The sequence below is a fragment of the Myotis nattereri genome, assembly GCF_964212035.1.
Source record: "Myotis nattereri genome assembly, chromosome: 2".
NCBI classification, from domain to species: Eukaryota; Metazoa; Chordata; class Mammalia; order Chiroptera; family Vespertilionidae; genus Myotis; species Myotis nattereri.
In genome coordinates this window covers 88,094,809-88,122,049 of record NC_138076.1, presented here as the reverse complement: position 1 = coordinate 88,122,049, position 27,241 = coordinate 88,094,809, and the positions used below count along the sequence as shown (strand labels likewise).

The following is a 27,241-nucleotide window of genomic DNA, read 5'->3' as shown; positions in this document are numbered from 1 at the left end:
CCTAAATCGGCAGTCGGACATCCCTCTCACAATCCAGGACGGTTGGCTCCTAACCGCTCACCTGCCTGCCTGCCTGATCGCCCCTAACTCTTCCTGCTGGCCTGCTTGTCTCTATGCCAGGCTTCTCGCCTCCAATTACCCCCCCGCCCCCGCTTGCTGACCTGATTTCCCCCAACTGCCCACCCTGCTGGCCTGCTCACCCCAACTGTCCTCCCCACAAGCCTGATAACCCCCAACTGTCCCCCTGCCGGCCTGCTTGCCCCCAACTTCCCCCCCCTGCTGACCTGCTCGCCCTGAACTGTCCCCCCTGCCAGCCTGATCACCCCCAACAGCCCCTCCCCCTGCTGGCCTGCTTGCCCCCAACTTCTTCCCCCACCAGCCTGATCACCCCCAACTGCCCTCCACTCCTGGCCTGATCGCCTCTAACTGCCTCTGCCTCGGCCCTGACACCATGGCTTTGTTCCTGCTGGGGGTGGGGTGTGGCCGGCCTGGGCAAGGGGCTGAGGGCCATCTGGGGGCAGTTTGCAGGCCGGCCAAACCCCTGGCTTTGTCTGGAAGGACGTCGGGAAGGTCTCCCAGTCTAATTAGTATATTATCCTTTTATTAGTATAGATTATTTTGTAGAATGTCTTTAAGTTTGTCTACTGTTCCCTTGGGTCTAAATTCAGATTATACATTTTTGGAAGAAATATCATAGAAGTGACGCCATGTTTCTCTCAATGCATCATATCAGGTAGTAGCATACAATTTTGATTTCTGCCATTACTGATGACATACAATTTGATCACTTGATTAAGATGGTGCCTGCCAGGCTAAAGTTATCTGTTTTTTTGTTTTGTTTTGCCTTTAATGGTATTTTGTGGGAAGGTACTTTGAACTATGTAAGTTGCCCATTTTTTTTTTTTTCACCAAACTGTGGGGAAGCACAGGACTTGACTGGAATGTCTGTAAGGAAGATTCTCTCAAACGTTGGGGGCCTCTGAGGGGACCTTGCCAAAAGCAGTAGTCCCTACGTTGACTTTTCCAACAAGCCCGATCACCCAGGGGGTTTTGCTAGAATCTCTATGTTTAGTCTTTAAAGACCCAACCTTGTAGAAGCATATACTTTCTCAAGGATACTTACCCTGCTGATTGATCTAGAGATTAATTTTAGTTCAAGCTGTTAGGACAATAAAAGCCAAAGGAGGCAGGCAAATAGAGCGGCGATAGCCAAGTAGTGCCTTTTCCCTCTCTTTCACAGAAAAATGTGTTAGAGCAATCTGTTCATCCGTTGTTCAGGGTCTGCTGGTCAGTCCTGGCACCAAACTTTTAAAAATAATTAATTAATTAACTTGTGGACTCATTGTTTCTTATTTTATTCAGTAGACTCTAATCCACGTCTAATATTATTTTGATGTTCAAATTGTGCTTACTTTAGCTAGCAAAAGTTCCTTCCAGCTGCATACTATGTCTTCTGACATGTCTACATCTAATACTTTAAAATTAAATTTATTGGTTAACTGAGCACTTCCTTCTTTCTGGAGTAACAATATGTTCCAGTCACATCCTGTACTTTTCCTGCCCCAGACCCTGAATCCAAAATGTCTGATTTTTCTGATTTAAGAGCCACAGGATTTATTCTAGTTTTCTCCCTTTCCACATCTAAAACTGCTTCTCTGATATTAAGAAAAGTGGTTTTCATAATTCTTAATATAATGCTTCTTTGATTAGTCCCCAGTGTTATGTAATCAATCTTCCACCTCTGCCACCATTCCTACCCCTGGCAGATGTTCCTGTAAATCCACACTGTCTCTCCATACTAGATGACCCTTCTAGCATGGATGCAAGGCTTTGACTTCCTATGTTGAGCCAACCCCTACTCTCCCCATGTGAGGTCATCCTCTCCTTGGTTCCACATGGTCCCACACAAGCTCAATACCCTGTGCTGTCTACCTACTCTGTTTTTGTGTATATTCTCTTCTCACCACATTTAAGCTCAGACTCTCCATATGAGTCTTTTCTACCCTTCAGCCAATCATGTGGACTTCTTCCTTTACTCTGCTTAGCCTGATTATCCACGTCAGGCCATTCCGCTATGGCAGTGGTTCTCAACCTTGGCTGCACATTAGAATCACCTGGGAATCTTTTTAAAATCCTGATTTCTGGGCCTCATCCTCTGGAAATTCTGTTTCTTTGTTACAGGGTGGGGGCCACATTAGTAACAAAGAAACAGAATTTCTGGAGGATGAGGCCCAGAAATCAGGATTTTAAAAAGATTCCCAGGTGACTCTAATGTGCAGCCAAGGTTGAGAACCACTGCTCTATGGGGATGCATGCCCTCCTCATCCCACTCAGGCTCTCATTTCCTATGCTCCCCCCACAAGTGGATGGAATCTTCCTTGAGCTGACCTGTATATTCTTTTTGGTCTTTTATAAGTTTTTCTCTTGCATGTAGCATCATGGAATAACACCAAAGCAGAAGGTCCATAACAATGCAAAACCACTAGGTATTTCATTAATAAATTATTTTTCTTTAGTCCTATTTATTCATTTTGGAGTGTCATGAAAGAAAAAGAATAATATCATCAAGAAAAAGACAAGTCCACCACAGAATGTGATGAAATATTCGCAAATCATATGTCTGATAAGGGACTTGTATCCAGAATATATAAAGAACTCTTACACTTCAAAAATAAAAAGATAACTCAATATAAAAATGGGCAAAGGATCAAAACAGACATTTCTCCAAAGATATGCAGGTGGCCAATGAGCACATGAAAAGATGTTTGATATTGTTAAGCGTTAGGGAAATGCAGTCGAAACCACAAAACCACATACCCACTAGGATAGGTATAATAAAAAAGATGGATAGTGTTAGCAAGGTTATGGAACCCTCATATTCAGGTGGAGGGAATGTAAAATGGTGCAGTCACCTCTGAAACAGTTTGGCATTCCGCAAAGTTAAAAGAAAAAGTTCCCATATGACCCAGCAATTCCACTTCAGTATGTACTCAAGAGGAATGAAAACCTATGTGCACACAAAAACTTGTACATGAATGTTTACAACCGGTGTTCATAATAGCCCAAATGTGGAAACAACCTAAATGTCCATCAACTGATGAATGGATAAACAAAATATTACACTCATACAATAGTCGATTATCCCCCTACTAGAGGCTTGGTGCACAAAATTCGTGCACGGGAGGGGGGGGGCGGCGTCCCTCAACCCTACCTGCACCCTCTCCAATCTGGGATCCCCCGGGACTGCTGGCTCCTAACCACTCACCTGCCTGCTGGCAAGATCCCCCTAACTGCTCTCTCCTGCCAGCCTGATCCCCCTAACTCCTCTCCCCTGCTGGCCTGACCCCCCTAACTGCTCTCCCCTGCCGGCCTGATCCTCCTAACTGCTCTCCCCTGCCTGCCTAATCACCTCTAAACGCCTCTGCCTCAGCCCCGCCACCATGGCTTTGTCTGGAAGGATGTCCGGAAGATGTTCAGTCTAATTATCATATTACCCTTTTATTAGTATAGATGCCACCTCGTCCTAAAAATGCAGGTTGTGCTATCATGGAAGGGGAACCCGCAGTAGCATCCTGGGTTCTGACCAGGGCTTATGCACTTGTGCTTTATCTCAGCAGATGAGATTCCTAGAAGAAGACTCTTGAATGTACCTTGAACATTTCTATCAATTTTGCCAAATCCTCCTCCAAAAATGTTGAACCACTTTAAACTCCCACAAGCAACCATGCATGTGCCCCTCTGTCCTACTTTGATGCCAATATCATTGATTTCCCCCTAGAAGCTTCCCTCCCCTCAGCCGGGACTGCTTGGCACTTGAGCCAACCTCACTGTTCAGCCCAGGACTTGATTTCCCGAGATAGAATTATGGAGGAGGAAAAATAGTTTTCCTCTACCCTTCTGAGTTCTTAGCGGAGGCCCTTGTAATGAAAGACAGATTACCAAGAGAAAAACAAAGTTCATTAACATGTGTACCTCGTGTATATGTGGGAGATTCCAGGGAAAAATGAGTAACTCCCCAAGATGGTTTAGAATCCAGATTTAAATACCTTCTTCCTAGGCAAAGGGGACAGGAGATGTAGGCCTCTTAGAGAACAAATGATTTTTAGGAAAGAACGGGAGTGGGGGAGATAGTTTGTATCAAAATTTGGGTGTGATGTCAACTTCTAGTCTCCTGTCCTGTGACAGCAGTCAGTCTTCACTGGTTGATGACACTTTTCCCATCGAGGGGATCTATGACATTTAAGCTCCTTTTGGGGGGTCTGATTTTAGGCAGATCAGGAGACTTTAGGGAAAGTCTCTCCTTGCATTTGTTGTTTTTCAAGCATCTGCAGCTCAAGATCATCAATATAACAACACGGTATATGTTGGAGTGGCATGTTTACCGACCTTCAGAATAAACCCAACAAAAGCTTGTTTCCTCTCTTAGATGATTTGCCACAGTAGCGTTAATCCCTGGAGACAGTATTCTGACCAGACCTTCCTGGGAGTGGTCATAACATACCCTGTGCTTGCAGAAAGGTGTGGGCCATATCATTAAATAGATCAGGGTCAGTTTTCTCATCTTGTGGAAAGGGAGATGAAGTTATGATAGTTTATCTCCCTTTCCTCAGGTTTCCTGCTGGTTTCTGTCTCCTTGCTGCTCCAGCGGCCCCAGAGCCGCCGCAGCCTTGGGGCGTGGAGCTTCTGGGTGCCGGGCCCCCCTGGGGGCTGTGTCTCTGCTCCTCCGGCCCCAGCGACCCCACTGCCGTGGGGTTTGGAGCTGCTGGGTGCTGGGCACCCTTGCAGGCTTGTGTCTCTGCTCCTCCGGCCCCTGCGACAGCGGCGATGAAGCAGGCCCAGAGGCCCTCTGCAGGCGGGTTTGGGCGGAACGACCCAAGCAAGCATCCTGGCCCAGCAGCCGCCATCTTTGTCAAGCAGTGACAGTCAATTTGCATATACCCCCTTTATTGGCTGTGGGCACCGCCATCTTTGTTGCAGAGTGACGGCTAACTTGCATATTACTCTTTTATTAGATAGGAGGATGTAATAAAAGCTTAATATACAAATTGTCCCCTCGGGTGGTCTTTCAACCTGGAGATCAGGAGTTCGACTGCTCGCTATGACGTGCACAGACCACCAGGGGGCGGCACGAAATGTGGTGGGCATCGGTGACACGTCACTGGCAGCGGGCAGCAGTGGAGGTGCTGCCAGCCCTGATGGACCCTGACGAGAGCGGGACTGCGGTGGGATGGTGGAGCAGGTGAGCAGGTGGCACCAGGCCAAGGCAGGTGTGAGTAGGGGCCTGATCACCCCGCCAATCATTCGGCAGACGGCGACCAGTGGCAGCGGTAGGGAGCGGGGCCATCACCTGCTCCTAGGCGCTGATGGAATCGGGCAGGGGGGCCCGGCCCCAATTGATCGCTGTAGGTGGGATGGTGGAGCAGGTGAGGGGGCGGAGCAAGACCAAGGCAGGGTACCAGGTGGGGCTGTGGGGCTGCGAGCGCAAGCTGGGGCTGCAAGCCTGGGGGCGCAAGCTGGGGGCTGATCTCCACATGCCACCCCGAGAGACCCCACTCATGCACGAATTCATGCACTGATCCTCTAGTTTGTCAATAAAAAGGAATGAAGTACTGATCCATGCTACAATGTGGGTAAACCTTGAAAATATTATTCTAAGTGCAAGTAGCCAATCACAAAAAACCAGGTACTAATTAGGCAAATCTATAGAGATAGAAAGTAGCCTAGTATAATTTCGTAGGGCTGAATTGGAGGAAAATGGGAATGAATGCTAATGGGTGCAGGGTTTCCTGTGGCGATGACAACAATGTTCTAAAACTAATTGTGGTGATGGCTGCAAAATACTGTGAACATACCAAAAACTATTGAATTGTACACTTTAAATAGGTGAACTATATGGTATGTAAATTATATCTCAATATATGTAAAAGCAAGAAAAAAAAGGAAAGTCATACCTGCCTTTTAATATGGAGAGTTTTTAGATAAAATTGTCTATATAGATTCTACTTACTTGACATAAAGAAACAATCAAGAAACGTTAAGTTTTTTATCCTTTTCACTCAACTTAATTAAACATTTATTGAGCATTCTCTATGTGCTGGGTTTATAGGAAAAGCCCAGAGCTATAAACATAAGTAAAATTTAATTTCTGCCCTCAATTATTTCTGTACGTCTATCTAGCAGTAGGAGAAGAGAAAACAAAGAAAGATCTTGTCTGAAAATACTTCACAGAATAGATGATGTTTGAAGGATGAGACTTTATCATCAGGAAAGCTAACTGTACAATAGAGATCTTAAGAGTTCACCACATATTCTCTATGAAATATGCTTCTAGGACCTTCCTAGTAACTGAAATTCAGAAATCTTGCCTACTTCTCTCTTCTGTACACCTCCCCACAAAACAAAACTAAAAAGAGCAGTCTTTAGCACATGTTACAGAGATCCGTTCACATTAAACCCAAAGATTTACTCATTCATTGTACTTTTACATTCCTAGGTACAATTACCAGGCAAAAATGAATTATTTTTCACACTATCTATCATCATATAAGACTATCTGTTGACATGTTATCAACACACCTCACTAAAAAATCAAGCTGTTAGATCTGTTTCAAAATAACCTTTAAAAAATATATATATACTTTTATTAATTTCAGAAAAAAAGGGAGAGGGAGAGAGAGATAGAAACATCAATAATGAGTGAATTGACCGGCTGCCTCCTGCACACTCACTACTGGGGGGTGTCAAGCCTGCAATCTGGGCATGTGCCCTGACTGGGAATCAAACAGTGACCTCCTGGTTAATAGGTTGATACTCAACCACTGAGCAATATGGGCCAGGCTCAAAAATACCTTTTAATAGGAATAAAAACTGAGACAGATTTAAGGTAGTACCCTAATTTTAAAAGGAATAATGTGTTTGTGTTGAAACCAACAAATACTGGGAGTAAGATGGAAAAATGAGATATGGGTCTGAATCAAGCAGTATAGATAAATCTAACCAATGAGCAGAATGGCAAACTGGAAAGTAGTTAAAGGTAGGAAGCTACACATCTAGATATTTAAGAGTTGTGCAGGACCTAAAAGGACATGAAATAAGGCAAACAATAAGGGAAGACAGACATCTGATTTTGGATGGGACTCAGAAAGAATGGTATGGACAATAAAAAATGACCAAATCAAATGAACAAAGTGTATTCTTTTCATTATAAATATGAAACATATTTTGAAAAAAAAAATACCTCAAAGTCCTTTTTCTAGCCCATAATTTATTTCCTTTCCACCCTCTTTTTTTGGAGCGGTAGAGGGAAGAGAGAGAATGCATTTAAAAGAATACTTGTGACATTTTATTGAACATTTCTAGATGTTTGTAGTAAGAAGATTTTTAGGTTAATAAGTAACCATAAACAGGGAGACATCACTAATCTTTCCCAACTGTTAAATGGATGTTAACTCTTCTGCATAATCTCCTTCAATGGCTCTTACTTACCTTTACAATAAAGTTTACAGTTCTTAGTATAGCCATAAAGCCATTTCAAGATGAGTTATCTTAAAAAAGGCAAGTTATTGTTTCATTCTGTTGCCTTTGCACACTATTTCCTCTGCATAAAATGCTTTCTTGACCTTTTTCCATTTGACCAACTACTATTTTCCTTAAAGAGAGGTCACATGTCACCTTCTTCTTGAAGAATTCTTTTCCTGACTTATCACTCTGTGTTAGAGTACCCCTCCTATGCTCCCTTAACACTCTATGCATGTCTGTAATGGTTCTATTTGTTGTTACTCTTCACCCAATAATATTTTTTTCCACTTATTTTTTTAGAGAGAGTGGAAGGGATGAAGGAAGGGGGGGAGAGAGGGAGAGGAAGAGAGGGATACAAGAGAGACACACTGGTTGCCTCCCACACACACCTGGCCAGGGGTTGACCTGCAACCAGGGCTCAGGCTGAAGCTCTAATCAGAGCCACATGGGCCAGGGCTTTAATGGTTCTTTTTATATTGTAACTAGAAGCCCGGTGCACAAAATTTGTGCACTGGAGTGGGGGATCCCTCAGTCCAGCCTGCTCCCTCTCACAGTTCGGGAGTCCTCAGGGGATGTCCGACTGCCGAGGGGAGCGGGCCTAAGTTGGCAGTCGGGCATCCTTAGCATGGAGGCAGGAGCGGCTCTCGCCAGCTGTGAGCCCAGCTTGTGGCTGGGCAGCACTCCCCCCCGTGGGAGTGCACTGACCACCAGGGGGCAGCTCCTACATTGAGCGTCTGTCCCCTCATGATGAGTGTGTGTCATGGTGACCGGTCGTTCCGCTGTTTGGTCAAGTTGCATATTAGCCTTTTATTATATAGGAAGGATACAATTGTTAATTTTCCTTCTTTCTTCCTTACTACACTGTGTTCTCGAATGGCAAGAATTGTGTTTTAGTTTTCTTTTGAGTTCCTGGCTGCTGGCACATTATACCTCAGCAGATACTTAGTAAATTCATGAAATAAGTTTTAGCAATTGTCTTTTCAAGCAGTATGCTATAGTAAAAAAAGTACTATACTGAGCCCTACCCATAATTAGCTATAACTAACAAATTCTGAACTTCCACTACAATAAGTGATTTAGAACTCTAAATTTCCCTGTGATCTCTTAACAATTCTTGTTAGGTAATAAACTACATTAAAAAGAAGTCTTTAATTAAAATGCTTATTAAATTATACTGGATTTAACTCAATTCTTTAGGTTTCATTATAAAGGTTTATTTTATTACAATAGTGGCTGTAAAGAGAAAAGCTTTCAGAACTTGATGGCCTTAGGGCTATCAGGTTCTATTTTTCTCTCAGCTTTACTGGCATATTATTTTCTCCCTTAAGACTTTCTCTTTGTTATCTGCTGCCTACACTTCTACATCTACTCTCATTTTTCTTACCTAGCTCCAGAACTAGTTCAGGAAGATGACTGCCATGTGATAGAAATTAGTGATGGTAAAGGGGAAGAAAAGGAAAAAGATGAGCTCCAGCAATTACTTTCTCATCCTATCTCCTTCTCTTGCTTGGAGTGAGGGCACACTGGTCTTTACAAAGACTTAAATCCTAGTCCCCTGTCCCCCACTACTCTTTTCACTACATCCCATGTTTGAATTTTGGACTAACAAAAACAAAGAGGGAAGAGTTTTTTACATTGTCTGGTTCGCCTTATCCTTTCCTGTGTTTCAGAAAACTACCTCGTAATTTTAAAACAAAGTTTTCACTCTTATAATTGGTCATATAGAGAAAGGAGTCTCCCTGTTCTCTACTGAAGCAAAGACTGTGTTCCTGCCTAAAAATATCTTCACATCATAAGCAGTTTCTACTATTAGGGTACTGTTAGTACTACAGGCACATTATAAACTAGAAAGACTTTACTGGTCCTGAGTGAAGGGGTAACTGCCATATAAAATCAATTTAATTAATATTATGAGGAGGGGGGATTTAAAATTTATAGTTATAATTGACTTTTAAAATATGTTATTTAAAAATCAGAGCTGGTTATCCAACTGCAATTAGCAGTTTTTATATTTTTAGCCACATTAAAGTAGTAACAAGTACAGTATCCTCATTTGCAGATGTTTATTTTCTTTAATTAAATCTTTATTGTTCAGCTTATTACAGTTGTTCCTCTTTTTTCCCTCCACCTGGTTCCCACCCCACCCTCTGCCCTTACCGCCCCCCACACTGTCCTCATCCATAGGTGTATGATTTTTGTCCAGTCTCTTCCCGCAACCCCCACACCCCTTTGCGCACCCCTGAGAATAGTCAGTTCACTCCCTTTCTATGCCCCTGATTCTATTATATTCACCAGTTTATTCTGTTCATCAAATTATTTATTCACTTGATTTTTAGATTCACTTGTTGATAGATGTGTATTTATTGTTCATAATTTGTATCTTTACCTTTTTCTTCTTCTTCCCCTTCTTAAAGGATACCTTTCAGCATTTCATATAATACTGGTTTGGTGGTGATGAACTCCATTAGCTTTTTCTTATCTGTGAAGCTCTTTATCTGACCTTCAATTCTGAATGATAGCTTTGCTGGGTAAAGTAATCTTGGTTGTAGGTTCTTGGCATTCATCACTTTGAATATTTCTTGCCACTCCCTTCTGGCCTGCATAGTTTCTGTTGAGAAATCAGCTGACAGTCATATGGGTACTCCCTTGTAGGTAACTGACTATCCTTCTCTTGCTGCTTTTAAGATTCTCTCTTTGTCTTTTGCTCTTGGCATTTTAATGATGATGTGTTTTGGTGTGGTCCTCTTTGGATTCCTTTTGTTTAAAGTTCTCTGCGCTTCCTGGACTTGTAAGTCTATTTCTTTCATCAGGTAGGGGAAGTTTTCTGTCATTGTTTCTTCAAATAGGTTTTCAATATCTTGCTCTCTTTCTTCTTCTGCACCCCCATAATTCAGAGATTGGTACATTTGAAGTTGTCCCAGAGGCTCCTTATACTATCTTCATATCTTTAGATTATTTTTTCTTTGTATTTCCAGTTGGGTGTTTTTTGCTTGTTCGTATTTCAAATCTTTGACTTGATTCTTGCGATTTTCTAGTCTGCTGTTGGAACACTGTATAATATTCTTTATTTCAGTCAGTGCATGCTTAATTTCTAGTTGGTCCTTTTTCATAACCTCGAGGGTGTCACTAAGTTTATCGGCGGTTTCTAGAGAATTCTTGAAAAACCTTAAAAGTGTGGTTTTGAACTCTATATCTAGTAGTTTGCTTTCCTCCATTTCTGTCATTTGTGACCTGTTTCTTTGTCTCTGCATTTTTTATGCTTCCCTGTGTTGACAGAGTCGTTTTCTGTGCTAGGTGTTCTATCAGGCCCAGTGGCTCAGCCTCCCCAGTTACCTGAGGTGGACATTCTTGGTGCACCCCTTTGTGGGCTTTGTGCACAGTCTTGTTGTAGTTAAGCCTTGATTGTTGTAGGTATCACTGGGAGGAATTGACCTCCAGGCCAATTGGCTGTGAGAATCAGCTGTGTCTACAGTGGGAGAACTTCTGTGCTGGAGACACCCTTCTGGGGCAAGACTTGCTTCAGTGGGGCTTTGGTGCTCCCTGAGTCTGCCCTCTGAGTGTGTCCCTTATGGATCTGAGGAGTTGTAATCTGGATGGTCCCACTCTGACCACTGGGTACACTGGCTCTTGGATCTTTAAGGAGGTGCTAATTTAGCCTCTGCTTGAGGCTACCCAGCAGGAGCCCAGCTGTGAAGCAATGCAAGCTGCTGTGGGGCCTTGGGCCTTCTTTTGGAAGTTCTGGGTCTCTCTGACCCAGCTGCAGTTTGTTAGGTAATTTTAGATTGCCAAGGGCCAGGCCTTTCATATGCAAAAGCCTCTGCCTGCACACAGCTTGGTTGGGGCAGGGTCTTAGAGGATCAACAGGGCGGAACAAGCAGCTATGGCTGGTCCTCAGTCCTACCCTAAGAGGCCCGGCTTCTCAGTGTCCCGGTAATCACTGCAAACACCTCTGAGAGAAAGCCGCCCTCGAGTTCCAACCGATGCCAGACAGTCCAGTTTCTCCTGTATGAGTCTGGGTCCCCAGAGACTCGCCCGGAACTGGAGTTCAGAGCAGTCAGAAGCTTGAGACTCCCTCCCGATTGAAAAAGTCAACTGTGTCCTCAGTTTCCAGCCCTTTCCACGTGAGCCGCGTCCTCAGCTGCCAGCCCTTTCCGCATGTGCCTCCATACCTCTGCACTTTACTTCCGCACCTCCTCTGAGTCTCAGTGTGCTTTTCTCTTTCCTTCTAGTTGAAGAATTTCCCCTCAGCCAGCCTTCTTGTGGTTCTGGATGATGTCTGTTTTGTCTTTTAGTTGTATTTTTGAAGTGGCTGTGCAAGGCAGCAATTTCCGGTGTTTACCTATGCCGCCATCTTGATTTCTCCCCCAGATGTGTTTAAAAAGACTAATGTTATATTAGTTAAAATGCTTCCATCATAAACAATATTTATTGAAGACAATTTTAAAAGAGATATACAAACAAATCTAAGGTGGGTGCTCTTAGAAACTTACATTCTAAGAGGTACCCAGTAAAAAATAATTTTTATGAAAACCTAATTGACCAGTAAAGAGGCAAAAGTTTACTATATTGCATAAAGACCTCTTATGTGGTTTCTTTTAAGCTCATAATATGTGGATCCTTCCTTTTTTGAAGTTACCCTTTTTGCCATACAAACGATTTAAATTAACTTAGAGAAAGTGCTAACTCCAAGACATGTAATGCTTAGATAGCAGGCTAAAATTTTTAATTATAAGTACTAAGCTAACTGCTTCTCTAGAAAGAGTCAGATCTATTTCTTCTTTGATTAAATCGAATAGAGAGACCAGGTAAAATGGGAGGTACCATAAGCCCTGGTTTCCTGGGATAATCTTGGCTGACAACAGTTGTCTTGGAGTAATTGCTAGAGTCCTCTTTTGTTCTCAGAAGTATGCTGGGTTGGATGATAAGGCATATGGTCATCCTACTTCTAATGTGCTCTTTTCAAATGAAAGCCTATTATTTAGGTACTCAATATATGGAAGGCCAATAACTGAAGGGTATGCAAAGAAATGTAAGAAATGGCATCTGCTCTTAAAGAGCTCAAAACTTAAGTTGAAGAGACTAAATAAACATTTCAAGTTGAACACTCAAAATTTTAATGGCTTTAAAAAATAAAACAAGAAGAAATGTTCTAAGAAAGAACACAATAATTGGTATTATGAAGTTTCACAGAAGATGGAGTAACTTTCTATGAAATAATTAACACCACAATTTATTGAGTGCCTTATATGTGCCAGATCTGCTTTAGAGTGCTTTACACATGTATCAGTTAATCCTCACAATTATCCTATGAGTTGTACTATTATTCTCACAAGAATGGAAATTTTACAGGTAAGAAATGTACCTGATAGAGGTTAAATAACATATGAAAGTTTACACAGACAATCAGTGACAGAGTTGGGATTTAAACCCAGGTTCTCTAAATACAAAGCCAGTGACCTTTATATTGCTTTTGTCTTCACATAGAGCAGATGGTTTCAACTGGGGGTGATTTTGTGCCTGCCCCTCAATCCCACCACCCCGGAACATCTAGTGGTATCTGGAGACATCTTTGTTTGTTACAAGTGTGTTTGTAGGAGGTGGCTAGTGAGTAACGTGGGGGGAGGGGAGGGATGGCTAGTGAGAAATGTGGAGGGAATACTCACTAAAGACTTTACAAAAAACGTTAATTTATTTTTTATTTAAAAATATTTTTTACTTTATCTTTATTATTGAGAGTATTACAAATGTCCTCCCTTTTCCCCCCTATTGTCCCTCTCCACCTGGCCCCGGCCCATCCCAGGCTTACCACACTAATTACAGTCTGTGTCCATGGATTATGGATACATGCATATAAGTTCTTTGTTTAACTTCTTGCCGGCCTTCCCCACTACCAATCCCCCCTTGCCTCTGAGATTCTCCAGTCTGTTCCATGCTTCCATGTCTCTGGATATTTTGTTTGTCAGTTTATATTCATTTTATTCCACATATAAATGAGATCATGTGATACTTGTCTTTCTCTGACTGGCTTATTTCGCTTAACATAATACTCTCGAGGCCCCTCCATGCTGTCTCAAAAGTTAAAAGATCATTCTTTTTTAAAGTTGTATAGTATTCCATTATGCAAATGTACCACAGCTTTTTTTTTTTTAATATATTTTATTGATTTCTTACAGAGAGGAAGGGAGAGGGACAGAGAGTCAGAAATATCGATGAGAGACATCAATCAGCTGCCTCCTGCACACTCCCCACTGGGTATGTGCCCGCAACCAAGGTACATGCCCTTGACCGGAATCGAACCCAGGACCCTTGAGTCCACAGGCCGACGCTCTATCCACTGAGGCAAACCGGTCAGGGCACCACAGCTTTTTTTATCTACTCATCTATTGGTGGGCACTGGGCTGTTTCCCGATTTTAGCTATTGTAAATAGTGATGCTATAAACAAAGGGGCACATATATTCTTTCTGACTGGTGTTTCAGGACTCTTAGGATATATTTCCTTAATAGACACTTCTTCAAAGAGGACATACAGATGACCAAGAGACACATGAAAAAATGCTCAAAGTCACTAATCATCAAATTAAAATGACAAAAAACTTTTTAAGGATAAGATCTGAGCTCAGTTTTGAAGCACTGTTTGAATTTGGATAGGCTAGGGGTGGTGGTGATAAGGGTGAATTCTAGATAAGAAGAATAGTACAGTAAGTACAAGACAGATTCAAAAGACAGTGAATAATTTACCAAGCTAGAAGTAAAACAGTGCTGAAGGGAAAATGAGTTGAAAGACTAGAAAGATAAAATGATCTTTTAAAAAAGATTAAGGAATCTGAATTGGATTCACTGAAGATTTTTGAGCAGGTGAGTGACATTAACAATATCTTTATATATAAAAGGCTAATATGCTAAGTATCTGACCGTCCAACCAGTCGCTATGATGCGCACTGACCACCAGAGGGCAGACGCTCAACGCAGGAGCTGCAGTGATGCACACAGAGAAACAGCACCATGGACCTGACACCCACAAAGCAACACCCAGCTTCCCCCAAGTGGGACACAGGCCCTGCCACCACCCCGGAACAATAGCCCATCAAATCGTAGCCGACGCTGCTGGGACCTGATGGCGCAAAATGTGGCCCACATCCCAGCCCAGCCCTGCAATGGGTGCTGTGGGTGCCAGGTAATGACATCATGTAGCAACGCCCAGCTTCCTCTCCCTAGCGACAACTAGCCTCCTTGCAATTTCTTCAGCCTAGGAACACAACTTGCTTTATAGCCAGGTGCAAACATTTCACACTTTAAACAAATGTCTGTGAAGTGTTTTCCCATGCCCATCTCATTTGATCCTCACAGAAGTCCTGGAGTAGGAAGATAGGAGACTCGGTGGAATCCTATTTTCTTTTCATTAGATAGAAAAAGGAGATTTAGAAAGCATAGAAACTTGACCCGACTGAAAAGAAGAAATGGTGGACCTTGAAAATGACTTCAGGTTTTCTCACTGCGCAGAATATAGTCAAACACTGCTGCAGTTAAATATTTTACCCTTTGTTCTCTCTGTGTGATCAAAATAATAATCTGCTTTGTGTTGATATTTATTGCTGTATTGCTGACAATTACCTGAAACAGAATTTGGGGTGCTTCACTAGGCTGGAAAAGTTTAGTTACATCAAAAAGCAGGTCTAATTAAGCAAGTTTATTCTATATCTATAAAAGGCTAAGTTGACTCGCACATGCATGATACATATAAAGCTCTCGCTGGGGCCAATCACATGCATGTTTCAATCTGTCATTGTTGACTGTGAATTTGGTTGACACTTCTATTATAGAGAAATGGCAAACAGCGATATTAAAATATTTCTTCTAATGAATTTCCTTTCAATGTGCATGAATTTGTGCACAAGGCTTCTAGTAATATTATAGTAAGATTAATTAAGAAACCAGGGCAAAGAGACTAATTAGGATGCTGCAGTTGTTAAGCTATAAGATATTCAGAGTTTGACTTGTTGTAGTGATAGTGAGAAAGAAAGGAAGTGATCACCAGCATATATATTTTTATGTATTATAAATTTTTCTCGTTTCAAACAATAATAAATTACCATTCTTACCTGTAATGCACTGAAACTGTCCATCTTCTCTTCTTATTGTAAATGCTTCTCCTGGGTTAACTTGTACCAGAATAACCTTAAAAAGAGGGGAAGAAGTATTAATCAAAACAACAGTAGAGCAAATTAGTATATCAAGAGCTAGTAAGAGAGTAGATATGAGCTATTTTACCCTATGAAATGGGAAAGGAAAATGGGGATTACACATTTTACACATTAGTTAAAAAAGTATTATTTCACTTTTCTAGAGGTCAGACTTAAGTCAAAAATAAGGGAATAAGAAAAAGTTAGTGGCAAACTTTTACTGTAAAGTTAATAAACGTCACTATGAAACATGCAAACCACAGAGTATTTGGATCATTTACATTTAGTTCATCTGCTGCTAAGCACTGCGTTCATTAAAACATAAAATACAGCTTTGTAAGTAGAGCATATTTGAATCAATATGACTTTTAAAATTATATTTAAGAATCCCACCACTTTAAGTAGTTTTCTTGTAATTTTATAGATAATACAGGCAGTCCTCGGGTTACGTCGGACTCGACATACATCATTTCGTGGTTATGTCACCATCTCCCATTTATTTATAAAAAAAAAAAAAAAGTTCCGTCATTTCGACATATGTATATATATATGTGCTTTATGTTTTTTATTATTTACTTACCACAAGTAAAGGTCAGGAATTGCTGTCTTTCTTTTAAATTTTTTTACTGTTTCACTTCATTACTGCTGTGTATGTGCTCCATGTGAGTGACGTAAGTGCTTATGTAGGTGGGTTCTGACTTATGGTGAAAATCGAGCTGTAGGAATGGATCTCTGATGTAACCCAAGGACCTACTGTACTCACCAATTTTATGGCATTTGAAAAACAGAAAACTGGAAAAAAATCTGAGGTCCATCTATCCTAAGATTGTTAACATTCTGATAAATTTCTTAGTCTTGTTCTCTACACATAGGCTTAATTTTTTTCCTTAAACATAGATATATGATCTCCTGTTATGTATTCAAATATTATAAAAAGATTTTTCCATATTATTATTCACAGTGTTTCATCAAATGACTATACCATAAACTATTCTACCATTCTCTTAATGTAAGAAAATTAGGTAGTTTTAGTTTGCTATTATTATAAACAATGCAGAAGTGAACATTTTGGAATGTACTTTTCCCCTCTATATAATTAATATTGCTCCCTTTTGATATATTCCTAATTCTTGTGTCTATTGTTAAACTGCTTTTAACAAAGGTTTTACTAATTCATATTCTCCCTCCATAGTCTTTGGGAACAGCCTTTTACCACATTTTCCATAAACCTGGAAATTATAGTTTTAAAATCTTTGCCACCTTGCTAGATGAAAATAGTATATTACTATCTTTTAAATTTGTACTCAATTTTTAATGAGGTTAAATGCTATCTTTTATTTTTGTTACTAGCTCTTTTATAAACTGGCTGTTTGTTATCTTTTGGGGTCTTAAGTGTTCCTAGTGATTTGTATTCTTTGCATATTAATAATAGTAATAAACCCTGGCAGGTGTGGCTCAGTTGAGCATCACCCCATGTACAGAGAGAGGTTGCCAGCTCAATTCTTGGTGAGGACTCATGCCTGAGTTTTGGGCTCAATCCTTAGTAAGGGGCATGCAGGAGGCAGCTGACTGATATTTCTCTCTCATGGATGTTTCTCTCTTTCTTCCCCCCATCCCTCAACACAATAAAAATATATTTAAAAAATGATATTGTACTATATTATACTGCAATTATATTCCTATTTCCTTTTCTTCTTAATTTTTAGCACAGTTGATTATTTTCTTATAGCCAATGTTATCTATTTTTGTCTTTGTGACCATCTTCTACTGCTTCTAAATTTAACTTACGGCTGGTTATCAAGCTCTTGAAATGCGGCTAGTCTCTATTTAGATAAGCTGTAAGTGTAAAACACATATTGGATTTCAAAGGCATTACAAAAAACACCCAACAATGTAAATACCTTGTTAATAGTTTTTATATTGATTACATGTTGAAATAATATTCTGGGCATACTGAGTTAAGTAAACACTACCACAGTTAATTTCTTATATTTTTACTTTTTTAATGTGGCTACTATAATTTTTAAAGGTAGGCACAAGTCCGTTATAAAGGGTCTTGTGAGTCATTTTAAGGGCAATAAAGAGTGTTATTTATGGAGAATCACTCTGGCTGCACGGTAGCAATCAGGTATGTATAGGAAGACCTGTCAGGAGGCTATAGCAGTTATTTAAGTGGGTTTCTTTTAATGGATTAACTTATTTATATTTTTAAAATGTGTTTTATTAGCTTTTAGAGAGGGAGGGGGAGAGAGACAGAAACATCGATGAGAAAGAAACATTGATAGGCTGCCTCCTCACACGCCCCCACTGGGGACTGAGCCGAAATCTGCATGTACCTAGACCAGGAATCAAACCTGTGACCTCTTGGTATATGGGACGACATTCAACCAACTGAGCCACATGGGCCAGGCTTAACGCATTAATTTTTATTTACAACTAGAGGCCCAATGCATGAAAATTCGTGCAAGAGTAGGCTTTCCTCCAGCACCTGGGACCCAGGCTTCCCTCCTCTGGCTGCCAGCAGGCAACCAGGACCCAGGCATTCCTCCCTCTGGCTGGTCACAGGCAACCAGGACCCTGGCTTCCCTCCCTCTGGCTGGCCACAGGCAACTGGGACCAGGGCTTTCCTACCTCTAGCCGGTCGCAGGCACGCGGGACCAAGGGTGGCTTCACCCAGGCCCCGGCTTTGTCAGGAAGGACATCAGGAATGATGTCCAGTCTATCTGATCTAATTAGCATATTACCCTTTTGTTAGTATAGATTTTTATTATTTTCTTTCATTTTCCTTAAACTTATCATGATGTTTTTCTAACTTTCTCATTTGAATACCTATTTCATTCTTTTTTTAGTAGTATATGCACTTTAAGACTTTAAATTTTATTGAACTCAGTTTTAACCACATAGAATATTTTCACTAGTATTTTTTATAATTTTCTGTTATTTTGTTCTTAATTTCCTGTGATCCAAGAATTGTTTTAAAGAAAACAAAATTTGTAAAATGGGCTAGAGGATTTTCAGTTTGCTTTTATTTCCAATACATTTTTGTCAATCCCAACAAATCCTGGTTTTTTAAAAGTATTTTTAACCCATTCTGTCTTTTTCACTCTTTTTCTAATTAGTGTTGGAATTTGGTAGAGGTGGTGAATTATTGAAGAATGTTACCCGAAGCTAGCATTGGGTTAAAACAGGAGAGTTCTTAACGTGGGGACATAGATAATTATTCACAGGCTTTATGAACTACCCAGAATTGTATATGAAACTTTCTGTAGATATTACCATTTTCTAGAAAAGGGTTCACTGTTTTCTTTAGATTTCATTAAATTCTTAATGGTGTCCAAGACCTAAAGTAGTCCTTACTGTGTCACACAATTCTGTTTGCTTTATATACATGTTATTTCTTTAAAATCATGATCATCTCACAGTCCTGGTACTGAGAAGTTCTATAAAACACTAGTTGCTTCTTTAATGAATTCATTCACTACAAGGTTGACAAAAATAAATAAAACTAAGAAAACCAAACATGACATATACATAAATAATATATACTGCTATTAAATAAAAAGGAGAAACAGGCCTCTTTTCAATTATATGATCCAGAAAATAGTAAGCAATAAAATTAATTTATCTGAAAATCATGTTAAACACCCATTGTTTGGCGCCTATTTTTATATAGAGGCCTGGTGCACAAAAATTTGTGCAGTGGGGGGGGTGGGGGGGAGAAGTCCCTCAGCCTAGCCTGTGCCCTCTCACAGTCTGGGACCCCTCAGGGAATGTCCATCTGCTGGCTTAGGCCTGCTCCCTTGGGGATTGGGCCTAAGCTGGCAGTTAGAAATCCCTCTGGCAGCCCGGGAGCCCTCGGGCGATGTCCACTTGCCAGCGGGGAGCAGGCCTAAGCTGCAGTCGGATATCCTTAGCGCTGTTGAGGAGGCGGGAGAGGCTACTGCCACCAGCGCTGTACTGGCAGCCGTCAGCCTGGCTTGTGGCTGCGCAAAGCTCCCCCTGTGGGAGTGCAATGACCGCCAGGGGGAAGCTCCTGCATTGAGCATCTGCCGCCTGGTGGTCAGTGTGTGTCATAGTGACCAGTCATTCCCAGTCGTTCTGCTGTTAGGGTCAATTTGCATACTACTCTTTTATTATATAGGGCAGAGGCCTGGTGCACGGGTGGGGGCCAGCTGGTTTGCCCTGAAGGGTGTTCCGAATCAGGGTGGGGGTCCCACTGGAGTGCCTGGCAAGCCTGGGGGAGGAGCTGAGGGCCGTTTTCAGATTGGCCACACCCCTTGAAGGAGGGGGGGCCTGCTGGGGTGCCTGGCCAGCCTGGGTGAGGGGCTGATGGCTGTTTGCAGGCTGGCCAAGCCCCACAGCGGGGGCCCTCACCCCATGAAGGTGTGGCCAGCCTGGGTGAGGGGCTGATGGCTGTTTGCAGGCTGGCCACAGCCCCCTGCCACCCAAGCACCCAGTGGAGGCTGGCTGGAAGCAGGTATCTGGGATTTATTTATCTTCTATAATTGAAACTTTGTTGCCTTGAGCGGAGCTGGCCAGGGCAGGCGGGAAGCTTGGCTTCCTCCATCGCCGGGGAAACCAAGCCTCCTGCTTGCTCCAGCTCCGTGGCTGCCAGCCACCATCTTGGTTGTGTTAATTTGCATATAGTTGCTCTGACTGGCTGGTAGGCATGGCTTATGCGCATGGATTGTGAGTGTAACAGAGGTACAGTCAATTTGCATGTTTCTCTTTTATTAGATAAGATGTACTGTAGGTACCAAGAAAAAAAATAAATCACAGTCTAAGGCCTCAAAAGTTCACATTCTAGTGAGGGAGACGGACAGGTACTCAACTGTACAGTGTCATAGTGGTATAATAGGGATATAAACAATGTCCTATAGGTTCTACTCATCCCAGATAATCAGAAAAAAAATCCTGGAGGAGAAGATAACTACATAATGTTCAGAAGGACAACCAGAAGTTAGCAAGCTAAAAATGAGAAGACATTTTTTTTTCTTCTTTTTTTTTCTTTTTTATTTTATTTTAATTAAATCTTTATTGTTCAGATTATTACATTTGTTCCTCTTTTTCCCCCCCATAACTCCCCTCCTCCCAGTTCCCACCCCACCCTCTGCCCTCACTCCCCACCCACTGTCCTCGTCCATAGGTGCACCATTTTTGTCTCTTCCCGCATCTCCCACAGCCCTTTCCCCCCCAAGAAAAGTCAGTCCATTCCCTTTCTATGTCCCTGATTCTATTATGATCACCAGATTATTTATTCACTTGATTCTTAGATTCACTTGTTGATAGATGCATGTTTGTTGTTCATAATTTGTATCTTTACCTTTTTCTTCTTCTTCCTCTTCTTAAAGGATACCTTTCAGCATTTCATATAATGCTGGTTTGGTGGTGATGAACTCCTTTAGCTTTTCCTTATCTGTGAAGCTCTTTATCTGACCTTCAGTTCTGAATGATAGCTTTGCTGGATAAAGTAATCTTGGTTGTAGGTTCTTGGTATTCATCACTTTGAATATTTCTTGCCATTCCCTTCTGGCCTGCAAAGTTTCTGTTGAGAAATCAGCTGACAATCGTATGGGTATTCCCTTGTAGGTAACTGAGTTTCTTTCTCTTGCTGCTTTTAATATTCTCTCTTTGTCTTTTGCTCTTGGCATTTTAATTATGATGTGTCTTGGTGTGGTCCTCTTTGGATTCCTTTTGTTTGGAGTTCTCTGCGCTTCCTGGACCTGTAAGTCTATTTCTTTCACCAGGTGGGGTAAGTTTTCTGTCATTATTTCTTCAAATAGGTTTTCAGTATCTTGCTCTCTCTCATCTTCTGGCACCCCTATAATTCTGATGTTGGTACGCTTGAAGCTGTCCCAGAGGTTCCTTACACTATCTTCGTATTTTTGGATTCTTTTTTCATTTTGCTTTTCTGGTTGGGTGTTTTTTGCTTCTTCGTATTTCAAATCTTTGCCTTGATTCTTGCGCTCCTCTGGTCTGCTGTTGGGAGTCTGTATAGTATTTGTTATTTCAGTCCGTGTATGCTTAATTTCTAATTGGTTCTTTATCATAACATCGAGGGTCTCATTAGATTTCTTGAGAATCTCACTACATTTATTGGCGGCTTCTAGACAGTTCTTACGAGACCTTAAAAGTGTGGTTCTGAACTCAATATCCTCCATTGACAGTTTTGTCCTGTTTCTTTGTCTCCCCATTTTTTATGCTTTCTTGGTGCACCCCCTAGTGGTCTTTGTGCACAGTCTTGTTGTAGTTAAGCCTTGATTGTTGTCGGCAATACCGGGGGTGATTTGACCTCCAGGCTAACTGGCTATGAGAGTCAGCTGTGTCTGCAGTGGGAGAGCTTCTGTGCTGGATCTCTAGGGCGGTGCTAATCTAGCATTTGCCTGAGGCTATCTGGCAAATGGCTCTGCGCAGGGCTTGGGCGGGGCAGGTCCCCGGGGATCTACAGGGAGGGCCGGAGTGAGCAGTTATGGCTGCTCTCAGTTCCGTCCCTAGGGGCTCTGCCTCACAGAGTCCCGTCAACGGCTGCAAACCTCGGAGAGAAAGCTGCCTTCGAGTTCCAACCGAAGCCAGACAGCCCCGCTTCTCCCATTTGAGTCTGGGTCCCTAGAGACTCGTCCGGATCTGGAGCTCAGAGTCTGAAACTCCCTCCCGATTGAAAACAACAACTGCGCCCTCCGCCTCCAGCCTGCTCCGCGTGCACTCCGCACCTTACTATTTCACTTCAGCACTGCACCTCCTCTGAGTCTGGGTATGATATTCTCTTTCCTCCTAGTTGTAGAATTTCCACTCAGCCAGCCTTCCTGTGGTTCTGGATGATGTCCGTTTCGTCTTTTAGTTGTTTTTTGAAGTGGTTGTTCGAGGCAGCAATCTCTGGCATTAACCTATGCCGCCATCTTGGTTTCTCGGTACTATGATATCTTCGAGAAGACATTTCAAGGAGAGAACAACATAGCATATATTAAGTCAAGAGGGTGAAAGAGATCATGGACAATTTGAAAATGGGGAAGAAGTGTGGTACAGCTAAAGTTTAAACCAGTTTGAGAAATGCAATGGAAAGGTAAGATTGGGATAATAAGCAGGGGTTAAATCATGAAAATCTTTAAATATCAAGCTAAGGAGTTGTATCTTCAGGCAAGGCTATTAAACAGGGAAGGGTTATATTCAAATTTCACCTTTTCCCAACTTCTTATTTTGAACTATTTGATATTACAGAAAACTTCAAGATTAGTTCAATGAACATCCATATACTCTTCATCTAGATTCACCAATTGTTAACATGTTACACATTTACTCACTCTCACAATGGAGTATCTGGCTGATATTATGTTTGATCACTTGGTTTAGGTGGTATCTGTCAGATGTCTTTATTATAAGGTACAATTTTCCTTTGAAAGCAATAAACAATCAATATGGTGATACTTTGAGGTTCTGTGAATATCCTATTTTCCAACAGTCTTTCACCCAATGGTTTCAGCAATTATTACTAAATCATTACTGTGGTAAGTGTAAAAAGGGGATTTAAAAAACTCCCACCATTCTTTCTACATTTACCAGTTAGCATTCTTTTATTAAATAGAGCTTTCTTTTCAGTATTATTCCCCTTATCGCACACCCCATATTTAAATGTTTCTTAGTATGAGTATGGCCTCATGGATTCTTTAAAAAAAAAAAATCAATGTTATAATCCATTCCTGTCATTATTAACATTATTTTTTTGGTAAGGTGAGATGAGATTGACATAACATAAAATTAATTCTAAAATAACATTAAAGTATTTAATTCCATGGCATTTAGTATGTTCAAAATGTTGTCAAATGACTACCAGTATCTACTTCCAAAACATTTTACCACTTCAAAAAAAAGCATATACCCATTAAAAGATCACTCTTTTTCCCTCTCCAGAATGCTAGTAACCATCAAAATTTGCTTCTATCTCCATAAATTTACCCACTTTGAATAAATATAATCATACAACATGTGATCTTTTGTGACTGCTTTCTTTAACTTAGCCTGTGTTTGTAGTTCATCCAGTTGTAAGTATCAGTACTTATTCCTTTTTATGGCCGAATAACACTCCATTGCATGGATATACCAGAATTTGTGTATCCATTCAAACACTGATACACCATTTTGACCTTTTGGCTAATGAGGATAGTGCTGCCAACAACATTCATATGTTGATTGAAAGACACACACACACAAACTCAAAGTAAAGGGATGGAAAAAAATTCATAACAATGGAAATAAGAAAAAAAAGCTGGGGTAGCAATACCTATACCAAACAAAATACACTTTAAAATAAAGGCTATAACAAGAGACAAAGAAGGACCCAGCAATTCAACATCTAGGTATTTATCCAAAGAAACCTAAAACACTAAATCAAAAAGACACACGCATGACATGAAATATTCAAAGCTATGAAAAGAAAGGACCGACAACCAAAATTACTCTACCCAACAAGGCTATCATTTAGAACTGAAGGATAAAAAGGTTCCCAGATAAGAGAAAGCTGAATACTTCATCATCACCAAAACACTATTAGAAGAAATGTTAAAAAGACTTCTTAACACGAAGAAAAAGATAAAAAAATATAAATAGTAAACCCTGCACCAGAGCCCCTCCCAAAAAAATTCCAGAAATAGCACACCCAATGGCCAGCTTTATACCACACCAGAGTATCAACCAACCACCTCCATAAAAGACACACCTAAAGAGCAGTCTCAGCAGGCACCAGAGCCCCACTAAAGCAAATTCTGCATCATAGTGGCTCAGTGGGCTGGGCCTTGTCTGGTTCTCCCAAAAATTGTCAGTTCAATTCCCACTCAGGGCACATGCCTGAGTTGCAGGCTCGATCCCCAGTAGGGGGTATGCAGGAGGCAGCTGATCAATATTATACTCTCTCATTGATGTCTCTCTCTCTCTCTTTCTCTCCCACTCCCTCTATCTCTCTCTTTAGAAAAAATCATGCCCTAGCTCGTTTGGCTCAGTGGATAGAGTGTCAGCCTGCGGAATTAAGGGTTCCAGGTTCGATTATAGTCAAGGGAACATGCTAGGGTTGTGGACTTGATCCCCAGTAGGGGGCATGCAAGAGGCGGCCAATCAATGATTCCCTCTCATCACTGATGTTTCTATCTCTCCCTCTCCCTCTCTGATATCAGTTAAAATATATTTTTAAAAATCATTAAACTATTCTAAAATATCTAAAATAAACAAATAATAAAATGGCAACAACTACATATCTGTCAACAATTTCTTTAAAAGTAAAATTAAAACGTTCCCATCAAAGATTTAAGATGGCCGAATAGATTAAAAAAATCAAGACCCTGCCCTAGCTGGCTTGGCTCGGTGGATAAAGCGTCGGCCTGTGGACTGAAGGGTCCCAGGTTCGATTCCGACACAAGGACACAAGCCTGGGTTGTGGGCTCGATCCCCAGTGGGGGGTGTTCAGGAGGCAGCCGATCAATGATTCCCTCTTGTCATTGATGTTTCTATCTCTCTCTCCTTCTCCCTTCCTCTCTGAAATCAACAAAGAAATATATATTTTAAAAAAAATCAAGACCCTTATATATGCTGCCTATAAGAGATTCACTTCTGATTGAAAGACATACACACACAAACTCAAAGTAAAGGGATGGAAAAAAATTCATAACAATGGAAATAAGAAATAAAAGCTGGGGTAGCAATACCTATACCAAACAAAATACACTTTAAAATAAAGGCTATAACAAGAGACAAAGAAGGACCCAGCAATTCAACATCTAGGTATTTATCCAAAGAAACCTAAAACACTAAATCAAAAAGACACACGCATCATATGTTCATTGCAGTATTATTTACAATAGCCAATATAATGGAAGCTACCTAAGTGTCCATTAATAGATGAATGAATAAAGATGAAGTGGTACATAGATGCAATGGAATAATACTCAGCCATAAAACAGCATAAAATCTTTCCATCTGCAACAACATGAATGGACCTAGAGGGTACTGTGTTGAGTAAAATAATAATCAGAGAGAGAACTACAAACACCACATGATTTCACTTATATGTGAAATCTAAAAAAACAAAAAACAAAAAATGAGCCAACAAAACAAATTCATAAACACACAGAACATTTTGTTGGTTGCTAGATGAGAGGGGGAATGGGTGAAAAATGGGGAGGGATTAAGAATTACAAATAGTAGTTACAAAATAGTCATGGGAATGTAAAGTACAGCATAGGGAATATAGTCAATAATACTGTAATAACTATGTGTGGTGTCAGATGGGTACTAGATATATGAGGGTGATTATTACCTAAGTTATATAAATGTCTGATCACTATGCTGTACACCTAAAACTAATAGAATAATGTATGTCAACTGTAATAAAAAAATAAAGAATTTTTAAAAAAAGATATAATCTCAAATCAAGCACATGCTTGAGAAAGCAAAATGGTAAATGCACTTTGGAAAACAGTTTAGCAGTTTCTTATAAAGATAAACATAACCTTATCATACATGATCCACCAATCATGCTCCTACATATTTACCCAATTGAGTTGAAAATCTACTCCCAACCAAAAACCTGCACATGAATGTTTAAAGCAGCTTTGTTTATAAATGCCAAAAACTGGAAACAACCAAGTCCTTCAGTAGGTGAATAAACTCTATGGTACAATGAAGTATCACTCAATAATAAAAAGAAATGGGCGATTAAGCCATGAAAATAAATTATCTAGAACACACTGCTATGTGAAAGAAGTTGGTTTGAAAGGATTACATAATGTATGAATCCAACTATATGACATTCTGGAAAAGATAAAATTATAGGGACAGTATAAATATTGGTGGTTGCCATGGATTTGGGGTGGGATGGAAAGTGAGGGAGGGATGACTAAGTAGAGCACAGAGGATTTTTAGGGTAGTTAAATTATTCTCTATGATATTTTAATGGTGATATATGACATTATACATTTGTCAAAACCAAAGAACTGTAAAATACCAAGTGAACCCTAGCATAAACTGTGGAAGTTAATAATTGTGACAGATGTACCTCATCCATGTAAGATGTTAATAATAGGGAACCGGTACTATCTCAGATATATGAAAGCTCTTTAATTTTTGTTACCTACAACTGCTCTAAAAATAAAGTTTAATAATTTTTTTAAAAGGGTGATGAAGATTCTTCAAACACAAAAGAGTTCAAATGCTGCTAGTCAAAATGAATAAAAAATGTATATTACAGCTTCCCTAAAAGCAACACTAGTAACAATAATATCAGGAGGGATTCCCTCTAGTATAATTCATACGCAAAAAGACCCACTATATATAATATGGCATAGTATCAAACGTTTACTGTATAAAACCAGAAAATACAGATGAGGCAATGGATAATCTGGATGGCCAACTATAAGAGTTTTTAACATCATGCATGCACTTGACACTTCCTCCTATCAGGAAGTATCTTTGGGTTTGCTTTTTTACTCCAGGCACCAACCAGGTGTCATATCTCTATAGGAAAGCTCTAACTTGATCATGTATGGCATACCAATAAGTT

At 40.6% G+C, this 27,241-nt stretch overlaps 1 protein-coding gene across 1 annotated transcript in view; it reads right to left on the bottom strand.

Moving 5' to 3' along the window:
- The window catches only part of FNDC3A (fibronectin type III domain containing 3A), a 219,592-nt gene that overhangs the window by 140,231 nt on the left and 52,120 nt on the right, over positions 1-27,241 (bottom strand). The window contains exon 3 of the mRNA XM_081082785.1: positions 15,619-15,694. Coding sequence (XP_080938911.1) covers positions 15,619-15,694 — 76 coding nt within the window. The remainder of the gene's footprint in view (positions 1-15,618; positions 15,695-27,241) is intronic.